At 55.0% G+C, this 16417-nt stretch overlaps 1 protein-coding gene across 1 annotated transcript in view; it reads right to left on the bottom strand.

Annotated features, from left to right (window-relative positions):
* Dgkk (diacylglycerol kinase kappa) overlaps positions 1–16130 on the bottom strand; it is a 140486-nt gene extending 124356 nt beyond the window's left edge. The window contains exons 1-2 of the mRNA XM_057760101.1: positions 15636–16130; positions 15357–15518 (exon numbers count right to left, since the gene is read on the bottom strand). Coding sequence (XP_057616084.1) covers positions 15357–15518; positions 15636–16130 — 657 coding nt within the window. The remainder of the gene's footprint in view (positions 1–15356; positions 15519–15635) is intronic.
* Between the last annotated feature and the right edge of the window lie 287 nt (positions 16131–16417).

Below are 16417 nucleotides of genomic sequence, written 5' to 3'. Positions count from 1 at the left end.
GGGTGTGTATGTGAGATGTGTGTGTGTGCAGTGGGGGGTTGGTGTGGGGGGTGTGGGTAGATGTGTGTGTGTGTACTTTGGGAGGAGGTTGGGTGTGTAGGGTGGGTGGGTGGATGCCTGTTTGTTGTGAATGGGCTGGGTGTTTGGGGGATGTGTGTGTTGTGTGGGGGGTTGGGTTTGTAGGGGTGGGTGGGTGGATAAGTGTGTGTTGTGGGGGTATATGTGGGTGAGTGGGTGGATGGGTAGATGTGTGTGTTGTGGGAGGTGGTTGGGTGTGTGTGGGTGAATGGGTGGATGGGTGTGTGTGTTGTAGGTGGGTTAGGTGTGTGTGTTGTGCTTATGGGGGTAGATGGGTGGGTGGATGTGTGTGTGTGTTGTGGGGTGGCTGGGTGTTTGGAGGTGGGTGGGTACATGGGTGCATGTGTTGTGGGTGGGCTGGGTGGGTGTTGCAGTAGATGGGTGTGTGTGCTGTGGAGGAGTTGAGTATGTATGTGTTGTGGTAGGGTTCGGTGTGTGTGGGTGGATGTGTGTGTGTTGCGGGTGTATTGTGTGTGTTGCTGTGTATGGGGGTAGATGGGTGGGTGGACGGGTGTGTGTGTTGTGGGGAGTTGGGTGTGTACGGATAGGTGGGCAGATGGGTGTGTGTGTTGTGGGAGAGGGTTGGGTGGGGGTGGATGGGTATTTGTGTTATAGGTGGGTTGTGTGGGTGTTGTGTGAGTGTTGTGTTGTTGTGGTAGATGGGTAGGTGGATGAGTGTGTGTGTTGTGGGGAGGGTTGAATGTGTAGAGGTGTGTGTGTGGATGGGTGTGTGTGTTGTGGGGGGTTGATTATAGGGGGATAGATGGTTGTGTGTGCTGTGGGGGGAGCTGAGTGTGTGTGTGTTGTCAGAGGGTTGGGTGTGGGTGGTGCGTGGGGGTCAATAAGTGTGTGTGTTGTGTGGGGTTGGTGTGTGAGGAGTGTGTGTGTGCAGCGTGGGGGGTTTGGTGTGGGGGTTTGGTGTGGATGGGTGGGCAGATGGGTGTGTGTTGTGGTGGGGTTAGGTTGTGTGGGTGGATGGATAGGTTTGTGTGTATTGTGGGAGAAGATTGGGTGTGTGGGGGTGGGTGGGTGGATGGGTGTGTGTGGGGTGAGTGTGTGTGTGTTCTATGGAGGGTTGGGTGTGTGTTGGTAGATGGGCAGATGTGTGTGTGTGCTGTGGGGAGCTTGGGTGTTTGTGGGTGGGTGGATAAGTGGATGTGTGTGTGTTGCAAGTGGATTGGGTGTGTGAGTATGTGTTGTGTGTGGGGGTAGATATGTGGTTGGATGGGTGTGTGTTATGGGGGGCTGGGTGTATGTAGGTGGGTTGGTGAATGTGTTTGTGTTGTGGGTGGGTTGGTTGTATGGGGGTAGGTGGGTGGGTGGATGGGTGTGTGTTGTGGAGAGTTGAGTGTGGAAGGGGTATATGGGTGTGTGTGCTGGTGGGGAGTTAAGTGTGTGTGGGGGGGTTGGTTGTGTGTGTGTTGTGTGTATGGGGGTAGGTGGGTGGGTGGATGGGTGTGTGTTGTGGGGGTTTGGGTGTGGGGAGGTAGGTGGATGGATGGGTGTGTATTGTGGGGAGTTGAGTGTGGAAGGAGTAGATGGGTGTGTATGCTGGCATGGAGTTAAGTGTGTGAGTGTGTGTTGTGGGTGGGTTGGTTGTATGTGTGATGTGTGTAAGGGAGTAGATGGGTGGGTAGATAGGTGTGTTGTGGGAAGGATGGGTGTGTGGAGGAGGGTGGGTGGATGGGTGTGTGTGTTGTAGTAGGGTTGGGTGTGTGCGGGTGTGTGGGTACAGAGGTGTGTGTTGTAGGTGGGTTGTGTGTGTTGTGTGTTTGTTGTGTGTATGGGGGTAGATGGGTGTATGTGCTGTGGGGGGAGTTGAGTGTGTGTTTTGGTGGGGTTGGGTGTGTGGGTATGAGGATGTGTGTGTTGTGTTGGAGGGGGTTGGGTTTGTGTGGGTGGATTGATGTGTGTGTTGTGAGGGGTTAGAGGTGTGTGTGAGGTGTGTGTGTGCCGTGGGGAGGTTGGTGTTTGGGGAGGGCAGATGGGTATGTGTATTGTGGGTAGGGTTGGTGTGTGAGGGTGGGTAGATGGGTGTGTGTGTATATGGGTGTGTGTGTATTGTGGCAGGACGTTGGGTGTGTGGAAGTGGGTGGATGCGTGTATGTGTTGTGAGTGGGCTGGGTGTGTGTGGGGTGTGGGGGGGTTGGGTTGTGTGTGTGGGTGGATGGCTGTATGTGTTGTGTGTGTGGCTTGGGTGTATGTGTGCCAGTGGATGCATGTTTGTGTGTGGTGTGTTGAGGAGGTTGGGTTTGTGGGGGTAGGTGGGTGGATAAGTGTGCATGTGTTGTGGGAGGTGGTTGGGTGTGGGGAGGAGAGTGGGTGGATGGGTGTGTGTGTTGTGGGTGGGATGGGTGTGTGTGTGTTGTGTGTATGGGGGTAGATGGGTGGGTGGATGGGTGTGTGCTGTGGGGGGGCTGGGCGTTTGGAGGTGTGTGGGTATATGGGTATGTGTTGTGTGTGGGTTGGGTGGGTGTTGCGGTAGATGGGTGTGTGTGCTGTGGGGGGAGTTGAGTGTGTATGTGTTGTGGTAGGGTTCAGTATGTTTGGGTGTGTGGGTGGATATGTGTGTTGTGGGTGTGTTGTGTGTGTTGTGTGTATGGGGGTAGATGGGTGGGTGGATGGGTGTGTATATTTGGGGTGGTTGGGTGTGGGGGGGGTGGATGGGTGTGTGTTGTAGGTGGGTTGTGTGTATGTTATGTGTGTGTTGACATAGATGGGTGGGTGGATGGGTATGTGTGTTGTAGGGAGGGTGGGATGTGTGGAGATGTGTGGGTGGATGGGTGTGTATGTTGTGGGGGGTTGAGTAAGGGGGGTCGATGGGTGTGTGTTCTGTTGGGGAGTTGAGTGTGTGTGTGTGTTGTGGTAGGGTTGGGTGTGGGGAGGTAGGTGGGTGGATGGATGTGTGTATTGTAGGTAGTTGGGTGTGTGTGGTAGATGGTTATGTGTGCTGTGGGGGGAGTTAAATGTGTGTGTGTTGTCGGAAGGTTGGGTGTAGGGGGGCGTGGGTGGGTCGATAAGTGTGTGTGTTGTGGGGGGTTCAGTGTGTGTGAAGAGTGTGTGAGTATGCAGTGGGGGGGTTGGTGTGGGGGTTTGGTGTGGGTGGGTGGGCAGATGGATGTGTGTTGTGAGGGGGGTTGGGTGTGTTGGGGTGGATGGATGGGTTTGTGTGTGTTGTGGGAGGAGGTTCAGTGTGTGGGGGTGGGTGGGTAGATGGGTGTGTGTTTTGAGTGTGCTGTGTGTGTGGTTTGAGTGGGTGTGTGTTGTGGGGGGGTTGGGTGTGTGTGGGTAGGTGGGCAGATGTGTATATGTGCTGTCGGGGGGTTGGGTGTTTGTGGATCGGTGGGTGAATGGGTGTGTGTTGGGTGGGTGGGTAGATGAGTGTGTGTTGTAAGTGGGTTGGGCGTGTGTGTGTTGTGTGTGTGGGTAGATGTGTGGGTAAATGGGTGTGTCTGCTGTGGGGGATGGGTGTGGGGAGGTAGGTTGATAGATGGGTGTGTTGTGGGGAGTTGAGTGTGGAAGGGGTAGATGGGTGTGTATGCTGGTGGGGAGTTAAGTGTGTGTTGCGGAAGAGTTGTGTTGTGGGGGTGGATGGGTATGTGTGTTGTGGGTGGGTTAGGTGTGTATATTGTGTATAGGGGTAGATGGGTGGGTGGATGTGTGTGTTGTAGGGGTATTGTGTGTGTGGTGTAGATGGGTGTGTGTGCTGTGGGGGGAGTTGAGTGTGTGTGTGTGTTGGGAGGGTTGGGTGTGTGGGGGTGTGTGGGTGGATGGATGTGTGTGTTGTGGATGGGTTGGGTGTGTGTGTGTTGTTTGTATGGGGGTAGATGGGTGGGTGGATGTGTGTTGTAGGGGTGTTGGATGTGTGAGGGTAGATGGGTGTATGTTCTGTGGGGGGAGTTGAGTGTGTATGTGTGTTGGGAGGGTTGGGTGTGTGGGGGTGTGTGGGTGGATGGATGTGTGTGTTGTGGATGGGTTGGGTGTGTGTGTGTTGTTTGTATGGGGGTAGATGGGTGGGTGGATGTGTGTTGTAGGGGTGTTGGATGTGTGAGGGTAGATGGGTGTATGTTCTGTGGGGGGAGTTGAGTGTGTGTGTGTGTGTTGTGGGAGGGTTGGGTGTGTGGGGGTGGATGGGTGTGTGTGTATTGTGTGTATAGGGGTAGATGGGTGGGTGGATGTGTGTGTTATAGGGGTGTTGGGTGTGTGAGGGTAGATGGGTGTATGTGCTGTGGGGGAAGTTGAGTGTATGTGTGTTGTGGGAAGGTTGAGGGGGTGTGGGTGTATGGGTGGATGGGTGTGTCTGTGTTGTGTGTCAGTTGTGTTGTGTGTATGTTGTGCATATGGGTATAGATGGCTGTGTGTGCTCTGGGGGAGTTGAGTATATGGGTGTGTTTTGGGGGGTTGGGTGTGTGGGTGGGTGGGTGGATAGGTGTGTGTTGTGGGGTGTTGCGTCTGTGTGTCAGGGGTTTGTGTGTAGTGTGTGGGGGTTGGTGTGTGGGTGTGGGTGAGCGGGTGAGTGTGTGTGTTGTGTGGGGGGTTGGGGGTGTGGGGATGTGGATGGGTATTGTGTTGTGGGCAGGGGTTGGCTGTTGGGCGTTGGGTGGGTGCATGTGTGTATGTTGTGGGTGTGTTGGGTTGTGTGTTGTGAGTGGGTGTGTGTTTTGTGTGGGGGTTGTGTGGAGGTGTGTAGTTGTGTGTGTTGTGTGTGGGAGTTGGGTGTATGTGGGTGGGTGGATGAGTATGTGTGTGTTGTGTGGGAGGGTTGGGTTTGTGTGGGTTGGTGGATGTGTGTGTGTGGTGTGGGTGAGTTGTGTGTGTGCATGTGTGTTTTGAGAGGGTTGGGTATGTGTGTTGTGTGTGGGGTTGGGTGTGGGTGGGTGGATGGGTGTGTGTGTGTGTTGTGGGAGGGGGTTGGGGGTGTGTGTGAGTGTGGGTGGTTTGATGGGTGTGTTTCTTGTTGGGGTTTGGGTTGTGGAGGTCGGTGGGTGGATGGGTGTGTATGTGTGTTGTGGGTAGGTTTGTTTGGGGGGTAGATGGTTGTTCGTGCTTTGGGGGGAATTGAGTGTGTGTGTGTGTTGTGTGGGAGGGTGTAGGGTGTGTGGGGGTGGGTAGGTGGTATGTTTGTGTGTTGTGGGGGGTTGGGTGTGTTTGTGAGGTGTGTGTGTAGTGTGGGGGTTGGTGTGTGTGGGCAGATGGGTGTGTGTGTTGTCAGAGGGGGTTGGTCATCAGGGGATGGGTGGGTGGATGGGTGTGTGTGTTGTGGGTGAGTTGGGTTTGTGTGGGGTAAGTGTGTGTGTGTTGTGTGTGTAGGGGTTGAGTTGTGTGGGTGTGTGGATGGGTGTGTGTGTTGTGGGGGTGAGTTGGGTGTGTGTAGGTAGGTGGATGTGTGTGTAGTGTGGGAGGGGGTTGGGTGTGTGTTGTGGGGGGTTTGGGTGTGTGGGGTCTTGTGGGGGGGTAATGTGTGGGGTAAGTGGGTGTATGTTGTCTGTGTGTGGTTTGGGTGTGAGTGGGTGGGTGTATAGGTTTGTGTTGTGGGGGTTTGGGGGGTGGTAGGGTGTTGGGGATGTTGTGTGTGGGGTATGTGGGTGTGTTGTCTGTGTGTGGGTTGGGTGTGTGGATGGGTGTGTGTGTTGTGGGGGTGGGTTTGGTGTCTGTGTAGTGTGGGAAGGGTTTGAGTGTGTGGGGGTGGGTTTGGTGTCTGTATAGTGTGGGAGGGGTTTGGGTGTGTAAGGGTGGGTGGATAGTGTGTGTGCTGTGGAGGGGTTTGGGTTGTGTGGGTGGGTTGATGGACGGCTGTGTGTGTTATGTGGGGGGTTGGGGGGTGGATGGGTGTGTGTGTTGTGGTTGGGTTGGGTGTGGGGGGTAAGTGGGTGTGTACTGTGTGTGGGGGTTGGGTGAGTGGGGGGGGGTGGATGGGTGTGTGTGTTGGTGTGTGTGTTGTAGGGGGGTTGGGTGTGTGTGTAGGTGGGTGGATGGGTGTGTGTGTTATGTGGGGAGTTGGGTGTGTGCAGGTGGATTGGTTGTGTGGTATGGGTGGTTTGGGTGTGTGTGTGGGGGTGGATGGGTGTGTGTGTTGTAGGGGGGTTGGGTATGTGTGTAGGTGGGTGATAGGTGTGTGTTGTGTGGGAGGGGGTTGGTTGTGTGGGGTGGGTGGATAGGTATGTATATTGTTGGGGAATTGGGTGTGTGTGGGGTAGATGTGTGTGTGTTGTGGGTATGTTGTGTGTGGGGATGAGTGTGTGTGTCGTGGGGGGTTGGGTGTTTGTGGGTAAGTGGGTGGATGGGTGTGTGTTGGGGGAGTTGGTATGTGGGTTGTGTGTGTTGGGTTGGGTATGTGGGGGTGGGTTGTTGCATGGGTGTGTGGAGGTAGGTGGGAGGATGGGTATATGTGGGATGAGTGTGTGTTGTGTGTGTGGGGCTTCGGTGTGGGTGGGTGGGTGGATGGGTGTATGTGTTTAGAAGGGGTTCAGTGTGGATGGGTGGGTGGATGTGTGTGTTGTGGGGGGTTAGGTGTGAGGGTGTGAGTGGGAGCACTGTTGTGTGTGTGTTGTGTGGGAGGTGGGTTTTGTGTATGTTATGTGTGTTGGGGTAGATGTGGGGGTGGATGGATGGGTTTGTGTGTGTTGTGGAGGAGGTTCGGTGTGTGTGTGTGTGTGTGTGTTGTGAGTGTGCTGTGTGTGTGGTTTGAGTGGGTGTGTGTTGTGTGGGGGGTTGGGTGTGTGTGGGTAGGTGGGCAGATGTGTGTATGTGCTGTTGGGGGGGGTTGGGTGTCTGTGGATTGGTGAGTGGATGGGTGTGGGGGGGTGGGTAGATGAGTGTGTGTTGTAAGTGGGTTGGGTGTATGTGTTGTGTGTGGGTAGATGTGTGGGTAAATGGGTGTGTCTGCTGTGGGGGAATGGGTGTGGGGAGGTAGGTTGATGGATGGGTGTGTTGTGGGGAGTTGAGTGTGGAAGGGGTAGATAGGTGTGTATGCTGGTGAGGAGTTAAGTGTGTGTGTTGTGGGAGGGTTGTGTGGGGGGGTGGGTGGATGGATATATGTGTTGTGGGTGGGTTAGGTGTGTGTATTGTGTGTATGGGGGTAGATGGATGGGTGGATGTGTGTGTTGTGGGGGTATTGTGTGTGGGGTGTAGATGGGTGTGTGTGCTGTGGGGGGAGTTGAGTGTGTGTGTGTTGGGAGGGTTGGGTGTGTGGGGGTGTGTAGGTAGATGGATGTGTGTGTTGTGGGTGTGTGTGTGTTGTATGTATGGGGGTAGATGAGTGGGTGGATGGGTGTGAGTGTTGTGGGGGTGTTCGGTGTATGGGGGTAGATGGGTGTGTGTGCTGTGGGGGGAGTTGAGTGTGTGTGTTGTGGTAGGGTTGAGTGTGTGGGTGGATGGGTGTGTTTGTGTTGTGTGTCAGTTGTGTTGTGTGTATGTTGTATATATGGGTATAGATGGGTGTGTGTGCTCTGGGGGAGTTGAGTATATGTGTGTGTTTTGGGGGGTTGGGTATGTGCATGGGTGGGTGGATGGGTGTGTGTGTTGTGTTGGTGGGCATTGGGTGTGTGGGGGTGGGTGGGTGGATGGATAGGTATGTGTTGTGGGGTGTTGGGTCTGTGTGTCAGGGGTTTGTGTGTAGTGTGTGGGGGTTGGTGTGTGGGTGTGGGTGACTGGATGAGTGTGTGTGTTGTGTGTGGGGGTTGGGTATGTGTGGATGTGGATGGGTATTGTGTTGTGGGCGGGGGTTGGCTGTCGGGCTTTGGGTGGATGCATGTGTGTGTGTTGTGGGTGTGTTAGGTTGTAAGTTGTGAGTGTGTGTTTTGTGTGGGGGTTGGGTGTGGGTGTGTCGATGTGTATGTGTGTTGTGTGTGGGAGTTGGGTGGGTGTGGGTTGGTGGATGTGTGTGTGTGGTGTGGGTGAGTTGCATGTGTGCATGTGTTTTGAGAGGGTTGGGTGTGTTTGTGGGTGTGTGGATGGGTGTGTGTGTTGTGTGTGGGGGTTGGGTGTGGGTAGGTGGATGGGTGTGTATGTTGTAGGGGGGTTGGGTATGTGTGTAGGTGGGTGATGGGTGTGTGTTTTGTGGAAGGGGGTTAGTTGGGTGGGGGTGGGTGGATAAGTGTGTGTATTGTTGGGGGATTGGGTGTGTGGGGGGTAGATGGGTGTGTGTGTGTTGTGGGTAGGTTGGGTGTGTGTGGGGTGAGTGTGTGTGTCTTGGGGGGTTGGGTGTTTGTGGGTGGGTGGGTGGATGGGTGTGTGTTGGGGGGTTGGTTATGTGGGTGTGTGTATGTTGGGGTGAGTGTGGGGGGGTGGTTTGTTGCATGGGTGTGTGGAGGTGGGTGGGAGGATGGGTGTATGTGGGATGAGTGTGTGTTGTGGGGGGAGTTGGGTGTGTGTGTGTGTGTATGGGTGGATGTGTTTAGGAGGGGTTCAGTGTGGGTGGGTGGGTGGATGTGTGTATTGTGGGGGGTTAGGTGTAAGGGTGTAAGTGAGTACACTGTTGTATGTGTTGTGTGGGAGGGGGTTGGGTGTATGTGGGGGGTGGATGGGTGTGTGTGTTGTAGGTGGGTTGGGTGTATGTTATGTGTGTGTTGTTTGTGTTGGGGTAGATGAGTGGGTGGACTGGTGTGTGTGTTGTGGGGAGGGTTGGATGTGTGGAGATGTGTGGCTGGATGGGTGTGTATGTTGTATGGGGGTTGAGTACAGGGGGTCGATGGGTGTGTGTTCTGTGGGGTGAGTTGAGTGTGTGTGTGTTGTGGTAGGGTTGGGTGTGGGGAGGTACGTGGGTAGATGGGTGTGTATATTGTAGGGGGTTGGGTGTGTGGGGTAGATGGGTATGTGTGCTGTGGGGGAAGTTAAGTGTGTGTGTTGTTGGAGGGTTGGGTGTGTGTGGAGCGTGGGTAGGTCGATAAGTGTGTGTTGTGGTGGGTTGGGTGTGTGTGAAGAGTGTGTGTGTGTGTGCAGTGTGGGGGGTTTGGTGTGGGTGGGTGGGCAGATGGATGTGTGTTGTGGGGGGTGTGTGGGGGTGGATGGATGGGTTTGTGTGTGTTGTGGGAGGAGGTTTAGTGTGTGGGGGTGGGTGGGTAGATGGGTGTGTGTTGTGAGTGTGCTGTGTGTGTGGTTTGAATGGGTGTGTGTTGTGTGTGGGGTTGGGTGTGTGTGGGTAGGTGGGCAGATGTGTGTATGTGCTGTCGGGGGGTTGGGTGTTTGTGGATCGGTGGGTGAATGGGTGTGTGTTGGGTGGGTGGGTAGATGAGTGTGTGTTGTAAGTGGGTTGGGCATGTGTCTGTTGTGTTTGGGTAGATGTGTGGGTAAATGGGTGTGTCTGCTGTGGGGGGATGGGTGTGGGGAGGTAGGCTGATGGATGGGTGTGTTGTGGGGAGTTGAGTTGGAAGGGGTAGATAGGTGTGTATGCTGGTAGGGAGTTAAGTGTGTGTGTGTTGTGGAAGGGTTGTGTGTGGGGGGGTGGATGGGTATGTGCGTTGTGGGTGGGTTAGGTGTGTGTATTGTGTGTATGGGGGTAGATGAGTGGGTGGATGTGTGTGTTGTGGGGGTATTATGTGTGGGGTGTAGATGGGTGTGTGTGCTGTGGGGGGAGTTGAGTGTGTGTGTGTTGTGCGAGAGTTGGGTTGTGTGGGTGTGTGGGTGGATGGATGTGTGTGTTGTGGGTGTGTTGGGCGTGTGTATGTTGTGGGGGTAGATGGGTGGGTGGATGGGTGTGTGTGTTGTGGGGGTGTTGGATGTGTGAGGATAGATGGGTGTATGTTCTGTGGGGGGAATTGAGTGTGTGTGTGTTGTGGGAGGGTTGGGTGTGTGGGGGTGTGTGGGTGGATGGGTGTGTGTGTATTGTGTGTATGGGGGTAGATGGGTGGGTGGATGTGTGTGAATTATGGGAGTGTTGGTTGTGGGGTGTAGATGGGTGTATGTGCTGTGGGGGGAGTTGAGTGTGTGTTTATTGTGGGAGGGTTGGGTGTGTGTAGGTGTGTGGGTAGATGGGTGTATGTGTTGTGGGTGGGTTGGGTGTGTGTGTTGTATGTATGGGGGTAGATGGGTGTGTGGATGGATGTGTGTTGTGGGGGTGTTGGGTGTGTGAGAGTAGATGGGTGTGTGTGCTGTGGGGTGAGTTGAGTGTGTGTGTGTGTTGTGTTAGGGTTGGGTGTGTGTGGGTGTGTGAGTGGATGGGTGTGTTTGTGTTATGTGTCAGTTGTGTTGTGTGTATGTTGTGTATATGGGTGTATATGGGTGTGTGTGCTCTGGGAGAATTGAGTATATGTGTGTGTTTTGGGGGGTTGGGTGTGTGCGTGGGTGGGTAGATGGGTGTGTGTTGTGTTGGTGGGGGTTGGGTGTGTGGGGGTGGGTGCGTGGATAGGTGTGTGTTGTGGGGTGTTGGGTCTGTGTGTCAGGGGTTTGTGTGTAGTGTGAGGGGGTTGGGGTGTGGGTGAGCGGATGAGTGTGTGTGTTGTGTGTGGGGGTTGGGTGTGTGTGGATGTGGATGGGTATTGTGTTGTGGGCGGGGGTTGGCTGTCGGGTGGTGGGTAGGTGCATGTGTGTGTGTTGTGGGTGTGTTGGGTTGTGTGTTGTGAGTGGGTGTGTGTTTTGTGTGTGGGTTGGGTGTGGGTGTGTCGATGAGTGTGTGTTGTGTGTGGGAGTTGGGTGTGTGTGAGTGGGTGGATGGGTGTGTTTCTGTGGGAGGGTTGGGTGTGTGGGGGTTGGTGTTTTGGTGTTTGTGGTGTGTGTGAGTTGCGTGTGTGCATGTATGTTTTGAGTGGGTTGGGTGTGTGGGTGTGTGTGTGGATGGGTGTGTGTGTTGTGTGTGGGTGGGTGGATGGGTATGTGTGTTGACGGAGGGGGTTGTGTGTGTGTGTGTGGGTGGGTGGTTTGATGGGTGTGTTTGTTGTGGGGGGGTCTGGTTGTGGAGGTGGGTGGGTGGATGGGTGTGTATGTGTGTTGTGGGGAGGTTCGTTTGGGAGGTAGATGGTTGTTCGTGCTTTGGGGGGAGTTGAGTGTGTGTGTGTTGTATTGGAGGGTGTTGGGTGTGTGGGCTGGGTAGGTGGTAGGTTTGTGTGTTGTGGGGGGTTGGGTGTATTTGTGAGGGGTGTGTGTATAGTGTGGGGGTTGGTGTGTATGTGTGGGCAGATGGGTGTGTGTGTTGTCGGAGGGGGTTGGTTGTCGGGGGGGGGTAGGTGGGAGGATGGGTGTGTGTGTTGTGGGTGGGTTGGGTTTGTGTGGGGTAAGTGTGTGTGTGTTGTGTGTGTAGGGGTTGAGTTGTGTGGGTGTGTGGATGGGTGTGTGTGCTGTGGGGGTGAGTTGGGTGTGTGTAGGTGGGTGGATGTGTGTGTAGTGTGGGAGGGGGTTGTGTTGTATTGTGGGGGTTTTGGGTGTAGGGGGTCTTGTGTGGGGTTATGTGTGGGGTAAGTGGGTGTGTGTTGTCTGTGTGTGGTTTGGGTGTGTGTGTGTGTATATAGGTTTGTGTTGTGGGGGTTTTGGGTGTGGCGGGGTGTTGGGGCGGTTGTGTATGGGGTAAGTGGATGTGTGTTGTCTGTGTGTGGGTTGGGTGTGTGGATGGGTGTGTGTGTTGTGGGGGTGGGTTTGGTGTCTGTATAGTGTGGGAGGGTTTTGTGTGGGGGGGGTGGATGGATAGTGTGTGTGTTGTGGGGGTTTTGGGTTGTGTGGGTTGGTTGATGGATGGCTGTGTGTGTTATGTGGGGGGTTGGGTGGGGGGTGGATGTGTGTGTGTGTTGTGGTTGGGTTGGGTGTGGGGGGGTAAGTGGGTGTGTGTTGTGGGGGGGTTGGTTGAGTGTGGGGGGTGGATGGGTGTGTGTGTTGGTATGCGTGTTGTAGGGGGGTTGGGTGTGTGTGTAGGTGGGTGGATGGGTGTGTGTGTTATGTGGGGGCTTGGGTGTGGGGGGTGGATTGGTTGTGTGGTGTGGGTGTGTTGGTTGTGTGTGTGTGCGTGGATGGGTGTGTGTGTTGTAGGGGGGTTGGGTATGTGTGTAGGTGGGTGATGGGTATGTGTGTTTTGTGGGAGGGGGTTGTTTGGGTGGGGGTGGGTGGATAGGTGTGTGTATTATTGGGGGATTGGGTGTGGGGGTGTAGATGAGTGTGTGTGTGTGTTGTGGGTAGGTTGGGTGTGTGTGGGGTGAGTGTGTGTGTCGTGGGGGGTTGGGTGTTTGTGGGTGGGTGGGTGGATGGGTGTGTGTTGGGGGGTTGGTATGTGGGTGTGTGTATGTTGGGTTGGGTGTGTGGGGATAGTTTGTTGCATGGGTGTGTGGAGGTGGGTGGGAGGATGGGTGTATGTGGGATGAGTGTGTGTTTGTATGGGGGTTGGGTGTGTGTGGGGGGGTGGATGGGTGTATGTGTTTATGAGGAGTTCAGTGTGGGTGGGTGGGTGGATGTGTGTGTTGTGGGGGGTTAGGTGTGAGGGTGTGAGTGGGTGCACTGTTGTGTGTGTGTTGTGTGGGAGGGGGTTGGGTGTGGGTGGGTAGGTGGATGGGTGGGAGGGGGTTGGGGGGGTGTTGTGGGGGGGTGGGTGTGGGGGGATGGGTGGATGTGTGTGTTTTGTGGGGGCTTGGATGTGTTTGTGTGGGTTGTGTATGTGTGGATTGGGTGTGGGGGGAGTGGGTGGATGGGTGTCTGTGTGTTGTTGGGGGGTTGGGTGTGGGGAGGTGGATGAGTGTGTGTGTAGAATGGGAGGGGGTTGGGTGTGGGGGGTGGGAGGAGGTTGGGTGTGTTGGTGTGTGTGGGTGGATGTGTGTGTGTTGTGGGGCATTGTGTGTACGGGAGTGTGTGTGAATGGGTTGGTGGGTGGATGGATGTGTGTGTGTGTTGTGTGGCGTGGGTTGGGTGTGTGTGCTATTGTGGCGGGGGGGAGTGGGGGTGGATGTGTGTGTGTTGTGGGGCATTGTGTGTGTGGGGGTGTATGCATGGGTTGGTGGGTGGATAGATGTGTGTGTGTGTTGTGTGGCGCGGGTTGGGTGTGTGTGGGGGTGTGTGCTATTGTGGCGGGGGGGGGGGAGGGGGGATGTGTGTGTATTGTCCCAAGCTTTCCTCAAGGAGGCAGTATTTCAGAATACACTTACCCCAGGTAATAAGGCAATCTATTTGTACTGAATGTTAAGATACCAGGCGGCTGTTTGTAGCTGCTACTTGCTTGAAATAATGCAGAAGAAAATGACCCTGTGACTGAATATCGGGTGTTGCCAACTGCACCAGAGGGCAATTGCGGTTCTACTTGGAAGATATTGGAGAACTGAACTCCTTTATGATGTGAGCATTTACCTAGATCTTTTGCATCCTTGGGATCTCCAGGAGCCTTTAGTAGTTTATCTACAGGTTCTTCTTGATGGACAGTCAGGGTTCCTGATCGGTTGTACAAATATGTAGGTTAACAATGCTTGACTCTTTCCAGGGCAATGGCAGCCCCCTGGGGTCTTTGTCTCCTATGAACGCGGTTACAGGTCAGTGAGCCACCCAGCCAGTATATGTGAACTGTTACAATATAAAGGAGACTGCCCTGAGCCCCCTTGCTTTGATCCTCCATATCTGGCAGCAGACATTTTCCAGTCAAGTTGGTAGAATATGCTTTCAGAGAATGATTTTCACTGGGGATTGGAAAAGCGGTCCTGCCCCCCTCCCCCATCTGTCTTCCTGAGGCCAAAGGAAAGATGCCTTTGCAGACCACCCAGGTAATTAAGGGGCTAGGCCAGTAGTTATTCAGCCTGGTTCCTCAAATTTCACTTAAGATGGGCACAGGTCAGATGATTCTTGCTCATCTCCTACTCAACAGCTTAATGCAAACCCTCCCAAAAGAGACAACACTAGTGTATGATGATCAAGGGGTTTAGCTACCCACCCTCCCTTTCTTGAGATCTCCCCAAGGTGGGTATCTGCAGGAAGGGGAAATCTCCATCCCTGATTTTGAATTGTTCAAGTCACTATCATTTCATTTTATTTATTGAAATAAATGGCCACCCCTTTGTCTTCTTTGAAACTTTCACTGCAGACTTTATCACTGCAGATATTTGGCAAGCTATTTCATGATGCCAGCTCTACCCCCAAACCACTGCATTCTGCATTCTACAAGTGTGCAGTCCACAGCAGCAGGATTTCCAAGACATGTCCCTAGCCCTGCCAAGGGGCAGGAGAGGCTGCCGTTGTTGGCATGTTGTGTTATTTGCTTGTGCCTCTGCCTGTGTATCTTTCTTAGGGTGAAGCTAAGGTGAAGCATGCGCATTATTGTGATTTTCACGTTTTTCCGTGGTGGGAACCAGAGCAGGGAGAAAATCAGGTAGACGGGAGATAGACATTGAAAACCTTCCTCCCTCTTCTGACTTGGATTAGAGCCAGAGGACCCTTCATTCATCCCCCCCCCGCCCGCCCCGCGCCCCGCGCCCCTTAGTTAAGTGCGGTGTTTCACAAGGAATTGCTGTAGAGCGCAGAGATGAAAGTTGCGGTTCACACCCTCTGCTCACAAACCCCAACTCGTGTTTTCACTTCTCTAAACAAGGACTGCAGTACTATTCCAACTGGTCCTGGCTCGGGATGACAGTTGCCCGCTTGTGACGCCTCGCGTCACTGTATCACTGTGTTTGCACCTACCTGCTGGGAAATCCTGCAGACAGACAGAATGATGGCTTCAACACACGCATGCCCCCCCCACCCCCAGCGAATCTTGCCCTTCCCCTGCAGTGCGCGTGGGCGCCGCCCTTCCCCTTGCCTCTGCCTGGAGTACCAGTGCCCAGCAGTGGACAGAGGCACCAGGGACCTCCCTAGAGTGTCTTCAGCAGCATCTTAGTTGATATACCCCCTCTTCCTCAGTGGCAGGGAGGGGGCCTAGCGGGCAGAGGCTCTGCAGCTTGGGCCTCTGCGGCAGTGAGTGTGGCAGAGGTGGGTCCCATCACCCTCCCCCTTCAGGCTCATCCACTTAAGTACCTTGAGCCAGCCCCAAATACTTCAGGTATCTTGCGTTCCCTGAGGGTGCCTCTCACGGCTTTTTAAAGATATAGAAGCCCACTGCACTGTCACTTCCTCCCATGGGGAAAACTGCTTTGACTCCCACTTGTGCTGTCTCCTCTTTTCCTACCCCCAAGCAACCTACTCTTTTTTCCCACATGTTGCTTCCCGCCTCCCAACCACTTCCCGCTTCCTTGACACTTTTCGCTTCCCCAGGCTCTCCCATTCTCACATCTTTCTGGCCAGTGAGTGGCAGCCAAAAGGATCCAAGGGATGCCTGGAGTCCAGCAAACTCCATAGCCATCCGACCTCACCTTGCCGCCCCCTCCCCCAAGGGGTCTTTTTCTTACCTTTACTTTGGACCAAGTTAGTGGCGTTCTGGGCGATGGCAATGGAGATGGAGATGACTTTTGACCACTCTCTCCAGGGTCTATCTGACATTGCAACAGTTGTAGTGCTAAACTCATCCTTGGACTCTCTGAAGTTGGCTCAGGGCACGACTTTGGGGCCCTCTTCCTGGCAGATTTTGGGGCTGACTCTAGGACCAGCCCTATGTCAAGATCTGGGGTAGGCTCTCTAGTCGTTTTGGGGGCCAACGCTGATGTTGGACCCGGGTCAGGTTCTGGGACCGGCTCTGAGGCCGGCTCTAGGGCAAATTCTGGGGCCGGCTCCTGGGCCAGCTCTGGAACAAGTTCTGGGTCCGGCTTTGATTCCGGCTCTGAGTCTGGTCCTGGGTCCGGCTTTGGGGCCGGCTCTGAGTCTGGTCCTGGGTCCGGCTTTGGGGCCGGCTCTGAGTCTGGTCCTGGGTCCGGCTTTGGGGCCGGCTCTGAGTCTGGTCCTGGGTCCGGCTTTGGGGACGGCTCTAGGGTTGACTTTGCATCTGTTTCTGTGTCTGGTTCTGGAGTCAGCTCTGGACAGGGTCCCAGAGCAGGTTCTGGTTCTGGTTCTGGTGGAGGAGCTGGCGGCGGAGGAGCCGGCGGCGGAGGAGCCGGTGGCGGAGGAGCCGGCGGCGGAGGAGCCGGCGGCGGAGCGGGAGGCGGCGGTGGCAGCTCTGGGGACTCGGCCGGCTGCTCTCCATCCTGAGATTGGGCAGTGCCCTGGGCCGCTGAATCTACCCCGTCCATTGCAGCACACCGTCTGGGGTCCAGGCAGCCAGCGACCCTAAGATTGGAAGGCTGAAGAGCCCTCGGGCGGTCCGCCCACTCTTATCTGACATCCCTTTGCGGGGTGCCAAACTTTGCACCCGCTTCGCTCCATGGCTAGCGCAGCTCTGATCTAACCCAGGGGCGCGCAGCGTCTCCCGGAGCTGGAACACGCCCCTTGGTGAGCGCACACCTCTTCGTAAGCAGCCACGGGTTTGATGGGCGGGAAAGAGTAAGGCTTGAGAATGCGACTGGGCAGAGCGCTTGAT

This window comes from Chionomys nivalis, chromosome X, assembly GCF_950005125.1.
Source record: "Chionomys nivalis chromosome X, mChiNiv1.1, whole genome shotgun sequence".
In the NCBI taxonomy this organism is placed as follows: Eukaryota; Metazoa; Chordata; class Mammalia; order Rodentia; family Cricetidae; genus Chionomys; species Chionomys nivalis.
This window is presented reverse-complemented; position numbering and strand designations above follow the sequence as displayed.